The 19,545-nt window shown below is 42.9% G+C and overlaps 1 protein-coding gene across 7 annotated transcripts in view; it reads left to right on the forward strand.

Annotated features, from left to right (window-relative positions):
- Ptprt (protein tyrosine phosphatase receptor type T) overlaps positions 1–19,545 on the forward strand; it is a 1,096,883-nt gene that overhangs the window by 1,037,028 nt on the left and 40,310 nt on the right. For all 7 annotated transcript variants that reach the window (XM_042276726.2, XM_042276732.2, XM_042276733.2 and 4 more), the window contains 2 exons: positions 10,141–10,217; positions 18,924–18,960. In XM_042276726.2, coding sequence (XP_042132660.1) covers positions 10,141–10,217; positions 18,924–18,960 — 114 coding nt within the window. The remainder of the gene's footprint in view (positions 1–10,140; positions 10,218–18,923; positions 18,961–19,545) is intronic.

Consider the following 19,545-nt stretch of genomic DNA (forward strand, 5'->3'; position numbering starts at 1 on the left):
AGAGATGGAGAAAATTCGGAAGCCTTAGTAGTGTCTCCTTGGTGGTTTTAAATAAATATCTTTTCTAATTGAAGTTCAGTGACTGTAGCACATCAGGGCTAGTATATATACCATACTGGGTCCAGTGGAGAGACACAGTCCAGGTGACTTGTGGGTCCAAAGAGCAACACAAGACATAAAGGGGAACAAAAAAGGGGAGTCCTGAAGTTTCAATGAAAAAGGTTAAAGAGGAATAGCCCAGAGGCCTGGAAAGTATCCCTACCCTTATATGTGCCCCTCTCAAAGGCCAGGCCTGCCCAGCCTTAGTAAACACAAATAGTCTTGGCACAAGAAGAAAACCAGCTGTGATTACCATCTTAAGGAGCCCAGGTTCCCAAAAGGCCTGAGTGGAGGACAAAGGCCCAGGCCAGGGAGCACAGCAAAGATTAAAGGGGAAAGGAGGAGGGCAGGGGCTGCCACCAAAGAGCTGTGAAAGAGAAATCTTGGTAAAAGAGCTCTTTCTTCCAAATGATCCCATTGAGAATGTAGTAATGGAGACCGGGCTTTCCAGGGAGTAGAAATGGAACAGAATGGAACAGAAATGAATGGGCAAAGTGAGAACAAAGCCCTTTGCTTTCAGATAGCTCCAGGGCAGAGACTCTGAGCAAGAAGGAATTTCAAGCAAAGTGTCCATCTCCCACCCCCAGCCCTGTGGACATTCTGGAGCTTTCTGGATTTGGCAGGAGAGAGATGACTGTGGAAAAGGCAGTTTTCAGAAGGGCTGCAGATTCCATAAAGTGGCACTGTCCTGTGATCCGTCAGGATCCCAGTGAAAAGTTGATGGAACCCCCAAAGAGTGTCCTTTGAGAAGTAATGACAAGTTCATTCATAAAGGTGTAATCTAGGAGCAAAGATACTAGAAGCCACCAAGGATTCTGCAGGGAGAAATTGCCAGGACCTGGAGACAGGCTAAGCACAGGTGTGTCCTCTAGTGGCATCTCCAACAAGGGGGATGGGGAGTAAGTTCCCTGACCCTGCTGTCTTGCCTCCACACACACTATGCTTTTGCTGTCTGGTAGCTGAACCCATGAGAAGCCAGAGAACAGGGCCAGCCCAGTGGCTCTCAAGCTGTAGTCCCTGGGCAACCGTAGAGAATCATTTTGGAGCTCATGGAATTGCTAATGATCAGATACCTCCCTGGGCCTCCAGCATCAGAAGGCATGGAGACAGCCCCCAGCAGTCTTATTATTTAAGCTATCTAGTGATACTTTGAGAATCTCATATAGTCACTGGACACCAACCTCCTAGATCATAGAACCAGGTGGAGAACATAAAACATGAATCCCAGGGCTCAGATTCATTTTCTAAGGCTTCTTTTACCTAAGCCTTGGGGAGATCTTAGAAAAGTCACTGGGCTCTGTGGTATTGGAGTCTTGGACAGGAGGTCAGGGAGAACCAAGTTGTAGTCTGTTCTGCCAGTTAACTTCTTGGTGACCTGTGTGGCAAGTCCCCTCCATTTCTCTGGCCTTTTTCTCACCTATGAGGTCAGAGTCCAATGTAGAAAAACCATATTAAAAATGAATGGAAATGAAATCTACATCCAATGTGACCTTTGGAGTCATGGGTTTTTTTCATGTAGGGCAGTCTAGCCTCTGAGTTGACAAGCCGAGAAAGATGGCCCAGAGATGGATCAACGATTCCCAATGTCACACAGTCACATAGTGAGTATATAGGACTGCCATGGCCAGAGCTCTGATCTGTCACCTGCCAGGATGCCACATGCTTCTTGCCAAGGAATCTCTCTGGTGCATGAAGCCACATGTATACTTTCGAGGAGTATGTGCTCCCAAGAACCCAACTTCATAACAGATAAGCTCCATAGAATGGTGTTCTCTTCCTAAAGTGGGAAGGGCCAGGAAGGACTCAAGTCCAGAACAAACCTAGAGGCCCTCTCATACAGCAGGATTCTCTACTGCCTCCTAGGAAGAGAACTGGGATGACATCATTTCTTCTGACCCTCAGCTTCTGCTCTTCTTAGTTCTCTCTGAAGGTGGCTCTTGGTGGATCCTACACGCTTCTCCTAATACAGAAATCATTGTTATTCCCCATATCCTCCCAAACTCTCTGTTGTTCATGGCCCGAATTCTACTGCCAGCATCTGTGTCTTTCTCCTAAGATGTTCTGCCCACTGGACCATCACTCTCTGTTTGAAGGACAGACCACAGCACTGGGAAATTGTCCTCAGGGGTTGCTTTCAACTGATGGCTGGTACAAGTGGATGTCTAAAAATCCCAGCTTCTCCCAAAGCTCTGCAACAAGACTAAGGTCTGTTGTCCACTGTGGCCAATTCTGGGTGGTACTCCTTTGTTGGACTCCTTTCTTCCTGATATTTGCTGGGAGACCCTCCAAAATCACTAACTTAACTTCTCCACTCTGGTTCTGCTTCCACTGTCCTTTCAGAAAGGCTCCCTGGTGGGGCACTGCCTGGTGGCATGCTGAGGGTGCAAGGAGATGCACTGGGAACAACATTGTCCTCTGTCCTCTCTGGGTACTCTTCCCATCTATTCTTCCCCTCTCTGGGCTCTGCATTGGGAATGTCCCAAATTCAGCGAGCAGCTAGCATTGATCTTTCAAAACAAGGGAATGCAGAGAATGTGTGTGTGTCCTCCTTGTGTGGTGGCCAAGCTATACCTCCTGTGTCTCAATAAGGGTAATTCAATCAAGATTGAATGTTTAGACCTTTAGCTTGGATGAGGTACCCAGGCAGTCCCTGTGGAATTACCTGCCTCCTCCCTACCCACTTGTGCAAGATGATAGCATTAACATTTCCAATACTTCTAGGAAATGGTTTTTCAGCTCCACAATTCATTGTAATGAGTCAAATCTCTTTTCTCTGAAAAATTGCACCTGTTTTTTACCCTCTGCAGTGCCCAGAAGACAGGAGGAAAGATTATAAAGTATGCAAATGATATTCTCTCCCAGCCCCACCTCTCTGAAGTGATTCTCTCTTAAAGCGGATGTGACTTGAGATGACTGATTTATTGGGTTCTGTCTGATGATGAAGAAAGGGAGGGGAAGCTGGGGTTTGTGTTTTAGTTAGAATTGTGCAGAGGAGCAAACTGAACCTTCTCCTCTGGAGCAGTTGTAAAATGGCAAGACAGAGACGGGGGACCAGTTTTGGGGACTGAGATGTTAATAGGAAACAGGGGATAGAGGGATGTGAGGCATTGAGTCTTAGGGGCCAGCCTGCCACTATATAAAGAAGCTGTCAGCCTCTTGAGTGACAGAACTCCATTGGGCCTTGAGTTTTCCATCCATGAAGTAAGGTGTACAATATGCCACTCAGAGTTACTTTTTTTAATCAAATGGCATAGTATCAATGCAGCTTCCTTCCAGAATAGTCCATAGAATACCCTATACTCTCCATACAGATAAATTTCTATCCCTTGCCACCTGCCACTGAGGGGTCTTTGACCTCATGGCCCAGTTCCAGTAAGGTCTCCTGGTCTTTCCCAAGAGAGATTAAAGTTGGGGCAAATTTGTGCAAAATAACTAGACATTGATTTGCATGCTCAAAACAGGGTGTACACGATAATCATGGAAGAGCTTTCTAAAACATACCATGCAAGGTTCTACTTGCAGCTTCTGATTTAGGGAATCTGGAGTATGGTCCAAGAATTTGTATATCTAAAGATCACACTTGGAGATTCATTGGTTGATAATAATAATAAAGCTGAATTTAGATATTTGTGTTGATTCTTGTAGCATGTTGGGTTTTTTTTTATATTTGATCTCTTTTCATCTCTGGTACGTCTGCAGTAAAACAAAATATAATTTGGGGGTTATAGTTGAATAAATAGAGGTTCGAGGAATGTTATGACCTAAGCCAAGTGCTATGATGATCTAGTTAGGGAGTGGGGAATCTCAGGTCGGTCTTCACAGCTCAGACAATCCTTTAGCTCTCTTCTAATAAAGATAGAAATTGGCTGTAATATTGGGGCAGGACAGGCTGGGGCTGTAGGTGTGATGAGAGATCGGTCATGATAAGAGGAAGAATGTGATCCTGATGCATGAGTGTGTGCCTCAGCACATGTAAAGGCTCTGTGAGCAAAACAAACGCAGGATATTTTAACAACTTAAGGCCAAGGTTACCAGAGAAGTGTGGAGAGGAGAACATGACTGGGTTCCCAGGCAATCAGAGCATGTGTGGCTTTGTGGGTATGATAAGAGTCTGTTAGTGAATGACTACTCCACTTGATTCATGTCAGTGAACAAAAGCAGACATATTATCAACAAAATTTTAGTGTATCTGTGGTTTGAAGTAGGTGGTGGTGGGAATATTTACACCACAGAAATCAGTCACATGACATAGTGGTGTTTGCTCCGTCCATGACATTGGGCTCTAGGGCCCAAAGGAGGCGGTACTTCCTGCTGCTGTATGTGATCTCTTAAAAGGAGAGGGACAAGAGTCACATGCCCCTTCTCCCTGCTGTAGCACGAATCTTAAAAGTTCTTATTAATAAAAACAAACCTGAAGCCAGGTACTGGAGTCAATGCTGGAAGATCAGAGAAGCAGAACAAGCCACAGCCTCACCTCACCAATTCTTCAGCTGATCCTGTTTCCTCAGACTGGAGGCCTCTGAGTCTTGGTCCGGAATGAATCTCAGCTGAACTGCTACTAAAAGCCTAAAAGCTTAACCAGGCTCTAAGTTCCTGGTTTTCACGCCATATATACCTTTCTGCTTTCTGCCATCACTTCCTGGGATTAAAGGCTCTTGTTACCATGCCTAGCTGTTTCCAGTGTGGCTTTGAACTCACAGAGATGCAGATGGATATCTGCCTCTAGAATGCTAGGATTAAAGGTGTCTGTGCCACCATTTTCTGGCCTCTATATCTAGTGGCTGTTCTGTTCTCTGACCCCAGATAAGTTTATTAGGGTGCACAGTATTTTGGGGAACACAATATCACCACACCCTGCTGCCTGTGAGGTGGATTCGCTCTGGGTCAGATCAGAGGACGACTTCAGCTGTCTACTCCATTCTGTATTCATGAGTGTATTTCCTCAATTTATATCTTAATAAATCTTAATAAATCCCTATTACCCATTAAATAGACTCACATGGATTGATCTTAATAACATGATATATCAGACCTTTTTACCTTTTAGAGAGCTGTTTGTAAAACATTTACCAGCATACCATTGGTCCACATTCTAAAGCCATGAAGAACAGATAGATTGAAGACAGAAGGTGATGTCCTCCCTCCCCTGCAACTGTGTTCATGGGACAGTTTTGTCCTTCATAGCCCTCTACCATCTACCAATGGCTATGTCTCTTCCAATTCCACCTGGGGGATCCAGAATTCTGTCCCTTCATCTTACTTCACAGTCAGGGAGCTTCTCCTCTAACATATGACTCTACATAACTCTTCTCTTTGTCTTGACTCTCAAGGACTGCATGCCAAATTAGCTGTTTTTCAAGCTTGCAAAATGTAGATGGAGCATAATGAACATTCTGGGCTGCTTGTAAATTACCTTGTATAAGCTCCTTGCCATCGTTGGCTGCCCCATCTTTCTCCATGTGCATGTGGGTAAACACAATTTTTATCTTTCTAATTACATAAAGTTAGAAGAAGAAAGGGACACCGAATAATATTAGCATTTCCCAGAACAGATAAATAAACCATGAGGATACTGCCACTCTTTGTATTGCCTTTCTGGTAGACCTGTATCTGAATTCTGTCCTTTAAGGAACACATGCGTCACTCTTGTCCTCTGCAGATAAACAGATTTGTCTTGGGGCAGATTGACAAATAGGGAACACCAGCTTTCTAGGTGTCTCTAATGTCACCCTACAGTACCTTAAATCCAGTCCCAAGGCTCCATTTATTGAGTCCCTGCTGTATGCCAGGCACTATCTTTTATTTCTTTAGGAGCAATTTTAGTTTTATAGAGAGTCTGAGTGGCAAGCACAGATTCTGCACCACTTACATATTGTTTCCTTTTTCATCAACACTTCACACAAGTGCAGAACATTTGTTGCAGTTGATAGCCTAATATTGGTCCATTATTATTAGTTCAAGTCCATAGTTTACATTAGGGCTCACATTGTGTATTGTTCGGTTCTATAGAACTGGAAAATGCATATATTCCAATTACACTATTTTATAGAATAGTTTTCTTGCCCTAAACATCCCCATTGCTCGACCTATTTAACACTCCTTCCTCCTCTTCTAAGCCCCTGCCAACCATTGAAGTTTTTATAGACTCCACAGTTTTTCCCCTTTTGGAGTATTATATAGTTAGAACCATATGTAGTATCAACATTCAACGTAGCCCTTCCAGTTTGGGTTCCATCATTTAGCAATCGTATTTAAGTCTTTTCCATGTCTTTTATAGCATGTAAGTTCATTTCTTTTTATCACTGAATAATATTCCAGTATATGGCATATCACCTTTTATTTATCCAATTCACTTACTGAAGATATTTTTGGTTGCTTCCAAGTTTTTACAATCATGACTAAAGCTGCTGTAAACATTTACATACAGCTTTTAATATAGATATAAGGTTGCAATACATTGGGTAAATACCAAAGAGTATAATTACTAGATCACATGGTAAATGGATTCTTCATTTTGTATGAAATGGTCTTGCTGTCTTTCAAGTAGCTGCACCATTGTGTGTTTCCACCAGCAATGAGTGAGTTATCATTCCTATTACAAATATTGACAAGTACTTGGTGATATTGTGGTGTTTTGTCACAATTCTGTATGTAATATTTCACTATTTATACTTTCAGTTTCCTAGGTACTTGCATCTTGGTGCCTTAATGTGGCATAGAGGACACTCCACTGGAATCCAGCTTTCTCCTCTGTCCTCTCTTGTTCCTGTTCCCCTCGCAATCAGTGATCCCAAGACAAGAGTCTTCCACAGACCTACTCCCACTGCACCTTCCTACAATGAGTTGGCTCCTTCAGGGTCCCTGATTCCACAGTTTCCTCTAAGAGAAAGACTTCCTTGATGCCCATGGGTCACTTTTAATTTCTCAGTCACATTTCAGTACACAAAGCTCACTATCCCTCACTTTCGAGACCTTGATGTTTCTCTTCCATTCATGATTCATCTCCTTGAACAAATTGCCCCAACTGCTTAAGCATGAAGCTCACCTGCTGTAACACTCTCTTAGTCTCTTCAACTAGGCTGGCACATAGTAGGTACTCAGCAACTGTGTTCTTAATAAATAAATGGAGATAATGGTAGACACCCTGATGGTTAGAGACATAGAATCTTTAAGGATATGTGGTGATATTGTGTTTCCCAGTATATTGTGAACACTAATAAACTTATCTGGGGTCAGAGAACAGAACAGCCACTAGATAGACATAGAGGCCAGAAAATGGTGGCACTCATACCTTTAATCCTAGCCTTTTGGAGGCAGAGATCCACCTGGATCTCTGTGAGTTCAAAGCCACACTGGAAACAGCCAGGCATGATATCTCACGCCTTTAATCCCAGGAAGTGATGGCAGGAAGCAGAAAGGTATATAAGGCGTGAAAACTAGGAACTAGGGCTGGTTAAGCTTTTAGGCTTCTAGTAGCAGTTCAGCTAAGATTCATTCTGAATAAGGACTCAGAGGCTTCCAGTCTGAGTAAACAGGATCAGCTGAGGAATTGGCAAGGTGAGGTAGATGTGGCTTGTTCTGCACCTCTGATCTTCCAGTGTTCACTCCAATACCTGGCTTCAGGTTTGTTTTTATTAATGAGAACTCTTAAGATTCGTGCTACAAGGATACTTGATTAGTTTCTTTCTTTTGCTTTGTTTCTAATGACTTTTGCTTTCAGATCTATATATCTCCTTTCAACATTTTAAACCAGAACCTCTGTTCCCACTGCTGTGGTCTCCAGGCAAGCATAACTCAGTAAAGGAAATTTTGATCTGCCTCCTTAGCATAGCAGGCAATTCATCAGTTTCATAAATAAAAGAGACTTTGAGTCACTAAGTCATTAATAAGAGCATTGGATGAAAACATAATATACATTTCCCTTTTCTGAGGCTTACAGATTCTGTAACTGCTGGTAACAGGGCTTGATAGCCTGGGTTCAAAGATACTTGGAATTCCTCAGGACAGTGCATCCTGTTGGTAGAGCAGGATGAACCTTAGAGAGTGGCTATATAATTTGTAAAAGTGCTTGACTTCTGTGAGCCTGAGTTCCTTTACCTGTGAAATCAGAATCGTAATAGCACATCACTGTGACCATGATAAGGTAAAGAGCTACTTTTAGGGAAAAGCGAATAAGATGATGTATCTAGTGTTGGGGACTTACAATAAATTCAGTAAAGTCTAAGTTCAAACTCTCCTTATGCTATACCCTATATCTCTATCCCATACCCATTCAGAGTTATCTCCTACCTACTCCTCCTTTCTAGTGGCTCCCACTGAAACTTTCCCTCCTTGGAGAATTAGAAAAGGGGTATCCGGTATAACACATTATCCAAGCATGATGCCTAATGCCTGTTGATACTAGTGATTGACTCTGAGTTAGTAGACATGAGTGGTATCTTATACCAGCCCAGGGCCTTTTTGCCCATAGCTGGACCCATTTCTGGCCTTCTAGTTGATGTTGCATTTCAAGGAGCTGATCTCTGCAAGACTCCTTTGCAACCAGGGACTCTCCTCCTTGTGTCCAACTCCTGCCAAAGAGAACCCTGGGGGCGCCAGTCTTAGAAGGCTGTCCCAATCATAGAGTTCTGAAAATATCACCCCATCTCTCTCTCCATCCAGCCTGTGAAGGTAGTATCTCTTTATTGTTTTTCTAAATTATCTCACTTCTTAAAAGTTCCTTCTATCACTCAACCAATAACTTTTCTGGTTATCCCCCACTGTGAATACTTACATGCTTTCTAATCTCCTGCTTGGAACTTTATGAAAGTGGGAACCTATGAACTTGGAGTTAACAGGCCCACACTTTTCTATGTTGCACCATTCACTGGTCATATGGCCAATTTTTATGAACCTGAGTTTGCTCATTTGTCACAAGGACTAACAGAACCATTCTTCCACTCTCATGAGATCGCTGGTAGCACCCAATGGGGCCATTCACTTATACACTCACCAAGCACTCACTGAGTGCCTGCTGTGTGCTAATCCCTTAGGGCTGCAACAGAACACAGAACAAGGCAGTTAAGAAACTCGGGTTAGTACCAGCAAATGTAGCTATAAACCGAGGAGTCCTATAAAAGTCTAAAAGGAAAAGTTGGTTTGCCCTCCTTAACCTCATGAGGCCTTAGGATGCCCATACCTCACTATCCCACTGACTGTGAACCCCATCTCTGCCCTGGAGTATGATGGGGATGAGGTATGTATGTAATGGCAGGTGCACAGTGACCCAGGTAGCAGACTGAGGGTCCTTCCCAACAGACCCAAAAAAGATGTTCTCTAGTGCATATATATTAGCATGTCAGAATTGACTTTAATTAATTGCAAAGGGTTATCCAGCCTTTCTGATGTACCATTTAAAGTGATTCTAATTTGGCATTATTTGAAGCAAGCATGTTATTGACTAAAACCCGTACATCTTGTTTATGTTTAGATTGTGTTTGAAAAGGCATTCTCAGTAACATGACTTTTAGTTATTGATGACCTCTTTTCTAATGATCCAGTCCTCAGTTTAATGATGGTATTGATAACAATGCCTTACCAACAATCTGTCTGCACCAGTGCTCCAAGAGACAAACATAAAGTAGTTTGTGTCCATGGGGAAATAGGTAAACTTGCTGTTGTTAAGCAAGCACGGAAATGGAGAATATTGGTTCAGACTCCATGACCTTATGTTCTGGGTACTTACATCAGTCTCTCTTGTATTATCCCATGAAGCAGGTATTTCCATCCCCTTATTGATGATGGGATCACTAAGACTTAGGAAGCAGGTGACATACCTGCTCAGGTAATGGTGAAATCATGAAGAATAGAAAGTAGAAAGGGGTTCATTTTTCAGATTTGTCACCTCTCTGTACCTCTACTTCCTCATCTACAAATAACACAACCATGAGAAAGTGGCATAGTTCCTGCTGGGCAGTCACTAAGGAGTGACAGCTCTAAACTACTGACTCCTCATCCCATAGCTTCTCATCTACCACTTCCTGCTTTTTGTTCTCTCTGCAGATGACCACTCCCGGGTGAGGCTGTTGGTACTGGATGGAGACCCCCACTCTGACTACATCAATGCCAACTACATTGATGTGAGTGACTGGGCTAAGTAGCTATGGGCTAGGGTTGACTTTCCAGACTCAAGATCTAACTTAAAGGCTGTCTTTAACCTGTCTACCAGAAGGTAGTCAGAAAGTAGCTCTTCCCTAGTTTGTATGACGAAAGTTGACTATCCACCCAACTGCTCTTGAGCAGACTAGAGTCATCTGCTCTTTGGGGCTCCAGGAAAACTGCTAGTTTGATTTATTCAATCCACGTATTAATTTGTATGTGTCTGTCTATGCAGTCATTCATTTGAAGGTACAACCATTGATGCAACAAAATGTTTAAAAGACTCACTACATGCTAGATATTATAAGACCCATAAAACCAAAAATGTCACAGTCTCTACCCTCAAAAATATCAGAAGAGTGATAAGCTGTGCACATCTGTGGTAAACTAGGGTAAACTAGAACTTGATGACTGTTAAGTCCAGATAAAATATGTGAGCAGAAAATTATATGAACCAAAGCTTCAAATGAATGAAAAGTAAAATTCAAAATCAAAGTGAGAGATGATGTGCCTTTGGTTAGAGAACTGCTCTTACCAAGAGGATGGAACTTGGAAAGAAATACATATCATCTCTGTCCGAGGATCGTGGAAACAGTACAGTGGGAATACTGGAAAATGAGGTTGGCACTAGATCCTTGATGACTTAGAAGGTGGAACCCCCATGGAAAGAGAAAACTACTGAGGGTGTTTGAATGAGGGGGGTCCCATTCAGCACTGAGCTTTACAATTCATCTGCTACTGGAGAAAGGTAGAACAGAGACAGAAGAGACTGGAATTAATAAAATCAAGTAGGAGAGAGGCTGCCATCTCAGTCCAGTCACTACTGATAAAGGGACTCAGTTTGAACAGGAGCCAAGAAAGGTATGCACTGAAATGAAAGAGAGTATGATAGAGGAAGTCTGGCCACAACTGCCAAGTAGATATCCCAGAATTACTAATCCAAGATGAATTCTCCAGGACTCAACTCAGAGCCTAGAGATCTTGAAGAATGACTCAGATTCCCACTGATCCCTCAGACTCTCGAATGTATTGATAGACCAGCTATGAAGTACAGTAACATGTTTCATGAATTTTCTTATAGCATAGCCTGGATCAGTTTGTTCATTAGTTCAAAAGGCATTTGTTGAACTTTGAACCTAACACTACTTTATACTGAGTGGACACTCAACCAGCAGATGCCAATCCAGGTTAGACTGGTTCCTTCCTTTTCTCCCCTCCCTTGATTATGGCTAGGTAGATGTGTCTGTCCTAAAGAAGAGCACCCACATAGAGCCTTACATGCCTGGGTTACTAGTGTTATGTGAACAGAAACACCCAGGTTAAGAACCACTGATCTAGGGGCTCTAAGGGTTGCTGATCTTGAGGTTGACCCATGGTTCCTCTGTGCTATCATACTCATAAAACCAATTTTCCATGTTGAATCCCCTGTCTGCAATGTCCAGAGTGGTTTCCACTTCACTATTGGACCCTGCCTAATGAAGGACCTGCTGTGTGACCATGACCTGAGACTAGAGCTTCCTTGGAGATAAAAAAGGGCAGTCTGTGTCTGTAGCCCCCTAGATGATTTCACAAGGAGGAATCCAATTCTGAGTAGCTTGTATCCAGCAAGAGCAAGTTGCTCTAAGCATCCATTGACCATTCTACTAGCTTTCCCCTTTAATAATCATTTCACAAACACCAAGCAGATATTCCACTGTGTGCTAGAAATACCTTTCAGATAAGGATTCTGTCTGGTAAGAGGGGTCCAATGAGAAAAGATACCTTCCCAGAACAGGGGCTGTCAGACTGAAGCCTCAAGAGGGAGTCCAATGAAAGCTTGAAGGAGATGACATCTCAGTCCTGCCTTAGAAGGTGACAAAGAACCAGCTGGACAAGAAAGAGTTATAGTAACCTAAGAATTAGTAATCACTTCTCATGTACCAGTATGTCACCTTAAGTAGTACTTCAACCTCCCTGGTTAAATACCTCTAGTACCCACAGCCAGATGAGTAAGCTGGGTCTCTCAAGGCTAGGTAATGTACCTAGAATCCCACCCAAAGGAGGTAAGAGAGGAAGAGCTAGATTTTGAATCAGGAGTGCCCAACTCTGTTTCCTCTAATAGTAATAAGCAGTGACAATGGTAGCAGGCTCTTAATGAGTCACCCTTGGTCCTATTATGTGTGCATTAAGCGAGTCAACTTACTAAGACTTCTTGGTAACATTTCACAGTGGTTCTTATCACTCCACTTTGCATATGGGGAAACTGAGACTTGGAGAAATTGGAAAGCTTGTCCAATGTCATCTAGATGGTCTGTGACATAAGCTCAGTATGAACCATAGCTGAATGTCCCAGCCCAGAACTCTTTCTCCTGGTCCTTCATCTACACCATCACACAGCATGCATTTAGTGGACACTCAGCTAGCACATGTTGATATGGGTTGGACTAGTTTGTTTCTTTCCTTCCCCACCTTGGCTGTGGTCAGATGCATAGGACAATCCTAAGGATATAGCACATGCATAGTCTTGTGTGCCCAGGTTGCCATATTTATCTGGCATTTAATATCTAAATGGAAACCCACACCTACAGTAGAGTGAATGCCTGACTACATGTAGAACAGAGAAATTTCCATGTTGTATAGGCAGCAAATGGAATTGCTTTAAATGCAAGTGACTCTACAGTACCAGTACTAATCAGGTCTTCCATTTCTGTCCTGTTCTGTCATTACAAAGTGTTTTGCAAGCCTTTAAAGACAGGAAACCAGGGATTGAGGTTAAGAGCACTGCCCTAGGTCACACAGCTAGACTTTTAATTCTCTGCGCAGCTAGAGCACAGCAAAGCCCCCTCCCTTTCTGTGTAAGAAGTAGACGGTGCAGACAGGCCAAATGTCTCTACCACATGCTAGCCTAAGAGGCAGTGTCAGGCCCTGAGCTGCATCTCAGTGATTAGTGTCAAGGACTAATGAGACTGCAGTCATGGATCCCATCCTTGTTGGGCCTGTTGTATACTGGCCTTTCTGATGACTACCTTTGTAACGATGGGTAACAACTGTCAGCCCACAAGTGTGTGATAACTGCTATAAAGTGCCTATCAGGGTTCCAAGAGGAAACAAGCTGGCTCACAGGTCTTAACTAGGTAGAGTTTAATAAGGGCCTGAATAATACTGAGGCAGACTAATCAAGCAGATTGTGTGGAGTATCTTGAGGTTAGAGATGGCAAAGTGATCTCAAAAATTCTGTGGCTAGATAAGATAATGGATATAAAAGGAATAGAGTTACTGTAAGGAGAGGGCTGTCTGTTCCTGCCAGGGAGAAGCCAACCCCTGCTAACACAATGAGGAAGAACCTAGAAGGGCATATGTCCCAACATCCCACTGGCCTCTGCACTTTTGCTTCCCCTCCTGGTTAGAAAATGCCCTCTCAAAGTCTGAGGACATGAGTGCCTACATTGCAATTTATATTGTCACCTCCCATGGCAACAGAGCAGGGTGTGGAAAAGACACTGGGGAAAGTGGTGAGACAAAAAGACACCAAACATAAAAGTACCCCTCTTATGGTGTTACCACAACAGGGCAGGAAGCAGGAGAACCACAATTGAGGGCCTGCCTGAAATCCCAGCAGAACTGTATTCTGTGGTCTCCTAGGGATTCCTGATAACCAAAAATACAATGGGGGGGGGAAGGGGGGGAATATGAGCTATCTAGTCTTTATTGCTTTGTCCTGGTCTTCATCATAGCCCAAAGACAAGAGCTAGCTATCCAAGCTAGAGTCCATTCTCTATAATTGGATTTTGACAATTCATTAAAATGACTCTATTTGGATAATGAGCTGGATGAGGTCAACCTTGCCTGTGCCTCTGGAGGCCAGGGTATGTTGCTCTCTGAACCAGCCCACTGGCATGTTTGTTTTCACACCTGAAAATGTATGGGCCACTTGAATCTGTTATAAATTACCAGCCTGGAAATAAATATCATATCTGAGTCCCCAGTAAGTAACAGATGCAGGAGTTCAGAGCAAGATAAATGCATTTTGGATGCAAACCTCTTTCCCATTGCTCATAGACAGATGGAGGCAGGCCCAGCGCTGGTTTGCAGTCAATGTGTGTGCTGTGTAGGTGGGACTTAAATGAACTGAAAGTTCTTTTAAGGTTAGGAAGTTTTCTTCACTAGCTCTTGGCAAATCCCCAGAGGAGACCCAATTGAGCAATGCATTTCTTTTATCTCCTTTGCCAAGGAATCGTTCTCGTGGTTTGAATTTTTCCTCCTTTGGAACTGTGTGAGTTTCTGGAGTCCAGAGAAGGTCTTTTTGCTCAGACGCAGCATGGGGTCCAGGCATGTGGCACACATGCATTCGGTGTGGTTGTACCGGGGTTGACAGCGAAGACAAACACTTTAGTGCTGAAAGCATAGCCACAAGCAAGCCAGGTACAGCCCTGCCCTAGTAGAACTGGCATAACATAATGGGGAGATAGACAAGGGTGTAAGTGAATAAGCCATCTGGTGATTGGTGCTTTGGGTTCAGTTGGTAAAGTGCTTGCCACGAGAATCTGATGTGAATTCCTAGCATCCATAAGGAGCCATGTTGGGTAGCATTGCTGTAATCCCAACACTGGGGATGCAGAGACAGGAAGTTCCCAGGGGCTTCCTATCCAGGCAGTCTAGTCAAGTCAACAATCTCCAGGTTCACTGAAAAGAGTGATTGACAAAGACATCTGACATCAACCTCTGGCCTCCATACATATTCACACATGTGCATGGGCTCCTCCACACACCTGTGCATGCATTTGCACACGAAAACACACACACACAAACACATATAATGGAAGGACAAAAAAACAAGCTGGAAGTAGCAGAGAGAAGCAGACAGCGACCTGGTGCTAAGTCTTCTGGACAGAAATGTGACTACTACTTCTGAAGAAGAGCTATAAGTTCATGGGCAATGGGGACAGCAATGAGAAGACTGGCAGCATAAAGTGGGAACTCAGGAATGTCAAGAGGCCCAAACTAGAAGCTAATTAAACCACCACCTCCTCAGGGAATATTCCTCTGACCTCATGGCTGAGTCAGTTCCCATGGGTGCTCTATGGAGCCCCCACATCTTCCCTTGGAGGTTCATATCCCTGTTTGTAGATGTCTAGGAGCTACTCCAAAGCAGAGCCTACATCTGTCTGGTTCACTCCTGGTTTCTGGTGCATTGTGTACAGTAGAATATACACCTTTAATGCTTGCTGTTTGAATCTAAGATGATTGCACAAACAAATAAAAGCACCAAATAGCCTCAGCAGACCAACCTCACAATTGATATGTGAATTTCTTGCCCAGATTTTTTTTACCATTAACTTTCAAGTACATTTGAATCTTTCAAGCCATAGTTTCTTCCAAGGTCTTTACCAATGCAAAAACCAGACTCATGCATGCATCCCACTGACCAACCTTTCCAGAAAGCTGCACCTAGCTCTGGGTTGTGTGTCTCATGACCCTGGAGAAGAGAAACATGAAAAATCTTAGTGCTGTTTATGTTCCTGTATTCACTGGATATATGTGAAGTCCTGTGTAATCTCTCAAGAGAAAGGAGAATCCTGAGGAAGGAGTTACCTCTGTATCGCAGAAGAGGCCATGTCTAAAGTCTTGGGTAGTAAGGCTACAATACAAGATGAGTGTATTGAGGGAGCAGACACAGGAGACAGCTGGAAAAAAAGTTCAAGATAAGGATGCAGACGTGTAGTTACTATAAGATGAAGCATTTAGACATTACCATGCAAGGAGCACAGAGTCACTGCAAATTCAAATTTAAAAAAAAAAAACAACCTGACACCCTTGGGGCATCCTGAGAAGCCCACTACTGCAGGAAGCAGATGAGCCTCGGGAGTAAAAATGGGTTCTTGGAGGACACCAGGAGGTTCAAGCTATGGTCCAGGACAGGGAAGACTGTGAGAAGAGCTGCTGGTAGAGATGGCAGAAGATGATAGACACAAGAAACCTCATCATTCTTGGCCCTGGAGAGCAATTTTCTGTTCCCAAAACTACTCACAAGACCCCAGAATCTAATTCTTCTATCCAGCCTGCATAGCCATGTCCAACTTGACTTGGAGTGACAGATATGCCTTTCCATCCCTTTGTTGATGGAGGAGGGCTCAGTTACTACTAACATAGGAGGACTCATCTACGCAGCAACTTCTAAAGGTCCAGTGTGCACTCTGAATCATCAAAAAGTCTCAATAAATGTTTACCAAATGAGCAATATTATAATTGCAAAGACACTCATGTAAAATTTTAGAATTATGTCCAGTACATATTATAGGAACTGCCACATATTAACTTATTTAATCTTATTTAATATTCTTTAGGCAGTCTGATCCCCATTTTATAGGTATAATTGATACCCAAAGAAATTAAATAATTTATCCTAGATGACACAGCCTGGAAGGGACAGAGCCAAAATTCAAACCTAGACAACTGAGTTAGTCCATAGCAAACATAATCCACATGCTATGCTGTCCTTCTGGTTGGCTTGTTGTAGTCTGCTTATTTGGTATTTTCTCTGAATCTGACACTATATAAGCTCTATGAAGAATAGTTTCTATAGGAGTCAGTTGTGGCAGCTGAGTATCCTCATTAAGTATATGGTTCCACTTGCAGTAATCGTGGTATGTGCTTAATCTAGCCATGTAACTTAGGCATTTTCATTGCTGTAACGGAATATCTGAATAAGACAATTTAAAGGAGGAAATATTTACTTTGGCTCACAGTTTCAGAGGTATCAATCAATCTATCTTAACAAGAGGGTGTGGCAGAGCACAACAGTTCACATCATAGTTTGTATCACAGCCAGGAAGCAGAGAAGGGGAGTTATAGGAGCAGAACAGGACAAGAATCTCCAAGATCACTCTCCCACTTCCACCAACTAGGCCTGACCTCCTGTCTTCCCCTTCTCACTACCCTATTACCACATTATGAATCTATCAGGAGTTAGTCCATTCCTTGGACAGAGCCTTCATGACCTAATGTCCCTAGATAGACCTACTTAGGGGTGTGTGTCATTAATTCCCTAAGCAGTTCTCAACTCCGTCAAGTTGACAATGGAGATTAACTATTGTACAGAGAGTTTCTGGTCATGATGTTGGTCTTAGGTCAGTGATAGCAGGTACTCCAGATAAAGTATGAACAGAAATTAGGAGAAAACTGCTAAATATTTACAAGACAAGTAAAATAGTAAGGTCCACAAAAGTATAAGAGACTCATACACTAATCTAAGTCATCTGGTAAACCCAGGGCTTCAGAGTTGCCACCAAAGCCACAAGAGGGCAGTTCTGGCTTCCTTCTTCAAGGACTTCTCTACCATTATTTTACAATATTTAAAACTGAAATAGCTGTTCACCAAACTTCAGGACTTATATTGTCCAGGGACAGTTAACCCTAAATGTAAAGTGTATCTAAGGATCATCAACAATGATTCATTTGATTGAAGACTATGGCAATTACTCTGCCTGTAAAATACCTGCTACACAATCATTAGGACTGGGTTTGGATCCCTAGCATGCCTTTAAAGCCTGGGCACATAGCTCTATGATCTGAGCACTGGGGCAGGGGAGAGGAGTCAAAAGGGGAGTGCCTAGAGCTCACTTGACAGAGAACTTAACTGATTCACTGAGATCTAAATGAGTCAGAGACTATCTCAAAAAATAAGCTGGAAAACTATTGAGGAAATCACCGATGTCTGCCTTTCACTTTCACATGCATGTACACACATATTTACACATTTATGAAAACATGTCCATATAGTCCAACACACACGCACGCACGCACGCACGCACGCACGCACGCACGCAGGAGCACATGTACACACACACCAAATACAAATTTAACAATGTATCTATATAAGCCATGCATCCATCCAATCATTAAATGCTAATCATATTTGATAATCTATACTAAATTTAAACTCTTATTCAATACAATACAGTTCTTTTTCAAAATGATACACTGTTCCTCTGTAACAAAGGAGGCCCTCCATCCTTTGCACTCCCAAGTAAAAGACAGTGTCATCTACAACCTCTTTCTTCATGACTAGGATGCTATGGGCCACCAAGTTAGTTCCATGCCAGGGAGAATATCATAAGTACAGGCTTAGGGGAGCATTCTAAAAAAGCCAGGAAAATCACAAACTGGTCTTCAAATTAGCAAATAGTTCTTGGCTCTCTGAGTTCACACTTCCACATACTCCTCTCTGCACCCAAAACTTTCCTATCGCCAGAGAGAAACAATGTGACATCCTTCCAGTTTCCTTTCTCTGACTGTTACCCATGTGCAGTCAGAAATATATCTGTTTTCTCTGTTTCCTCCTCCAGGTGCCCCAGTAGGCCTAGTATCGGGATCTGCATACAATTATGGGTCAGGAAAGGCTGGTTGGTAGTTGGTGTCCACCATCAACCTGAAATGCCTTCTCCCCCTAATTTTGGGTGCATGAGCATAAGGAATGCCTATGGTAAATTTGTATGGGTCCCTCACAGGTAGTTACAATAACAGCTAATGTTAAGCAGCTACGTATTCTGCATGTATGGTCTTAACGTGGTCTTCACTACTTCTCTGAGACACTATCCCTGTTTTGCCTCTGAGAACACCAGATAGCTGGAAAGAGATGTATCTTAATATTGAGCTATTTTCAAGCTTTGACTGGAAACCCTTCACTGTGTTTTCCTCCTATTATCCAGGGGTACCACCGACCCCGACACTACATTGCAACCCAAGGTAAGTGTCTTGGAGTGACCTCAAGGATATCTAGGAAGAGGGATTTTTTTAATCAGGGTAAGCTTTATTATCCACTTTTCCTCTCTCTGTTATCACAAAGCTCTTTCTCCACTAAATGGTCTGGCTTCTCCTGAAGAAAGGGGATGAACTTTCACAGACAGAGAAGCCAGAGACAGAGCAGCAAAGCCTCCAGAAGTCCTTGAGGAGCAAGGAGATGACAAGTTCAGCTTAGATTGGCAGCAGAAAGAGCTGTCACTAGAAAATATTAAGGGCAAAGAGGCCACATGTGGGGTAACCAGCAAAAAGCCTCAGCAGGTTACCCAACAGACATTCCCATCCCTTCAGTGAATGCAAGTCCACAAGAGAGATGCAGCCACTTGCCCTGGAAAGCAGTGTGGCAGTATGCTATCAGAAGGCTTAAAAATTATGATGCCTTTTAAAGCCTCCTGGAGGAAGTCCTGTAGATAATTATATGTGTGGACCTTGACATATATAAAAAGCATTCTTCACAATGTTATCGTGTCATCTGTAATAGGAAAAAGTGAAAAATCCTAAATGCCCAATAATAGACAGGTTGGTTAAATA

This window comes from Peromyscus maniculatus, chromosome 4 (assembly GCF_049852395.1).
Source record: "Peromyscus maniculatus bairdii isolate BWxNUB_F1_BW_parent chromosome 4, HU_Pman_BW_mat_3.1, whole genome shotgun sequence".
In the NCBI taxonomy this organism is placed as follows: Eukaryota; Metazoa; Chordata; class Mammalia; order Rodentia; family Cricetidae; genus Peromyscus; species Peromyscus maniculatus.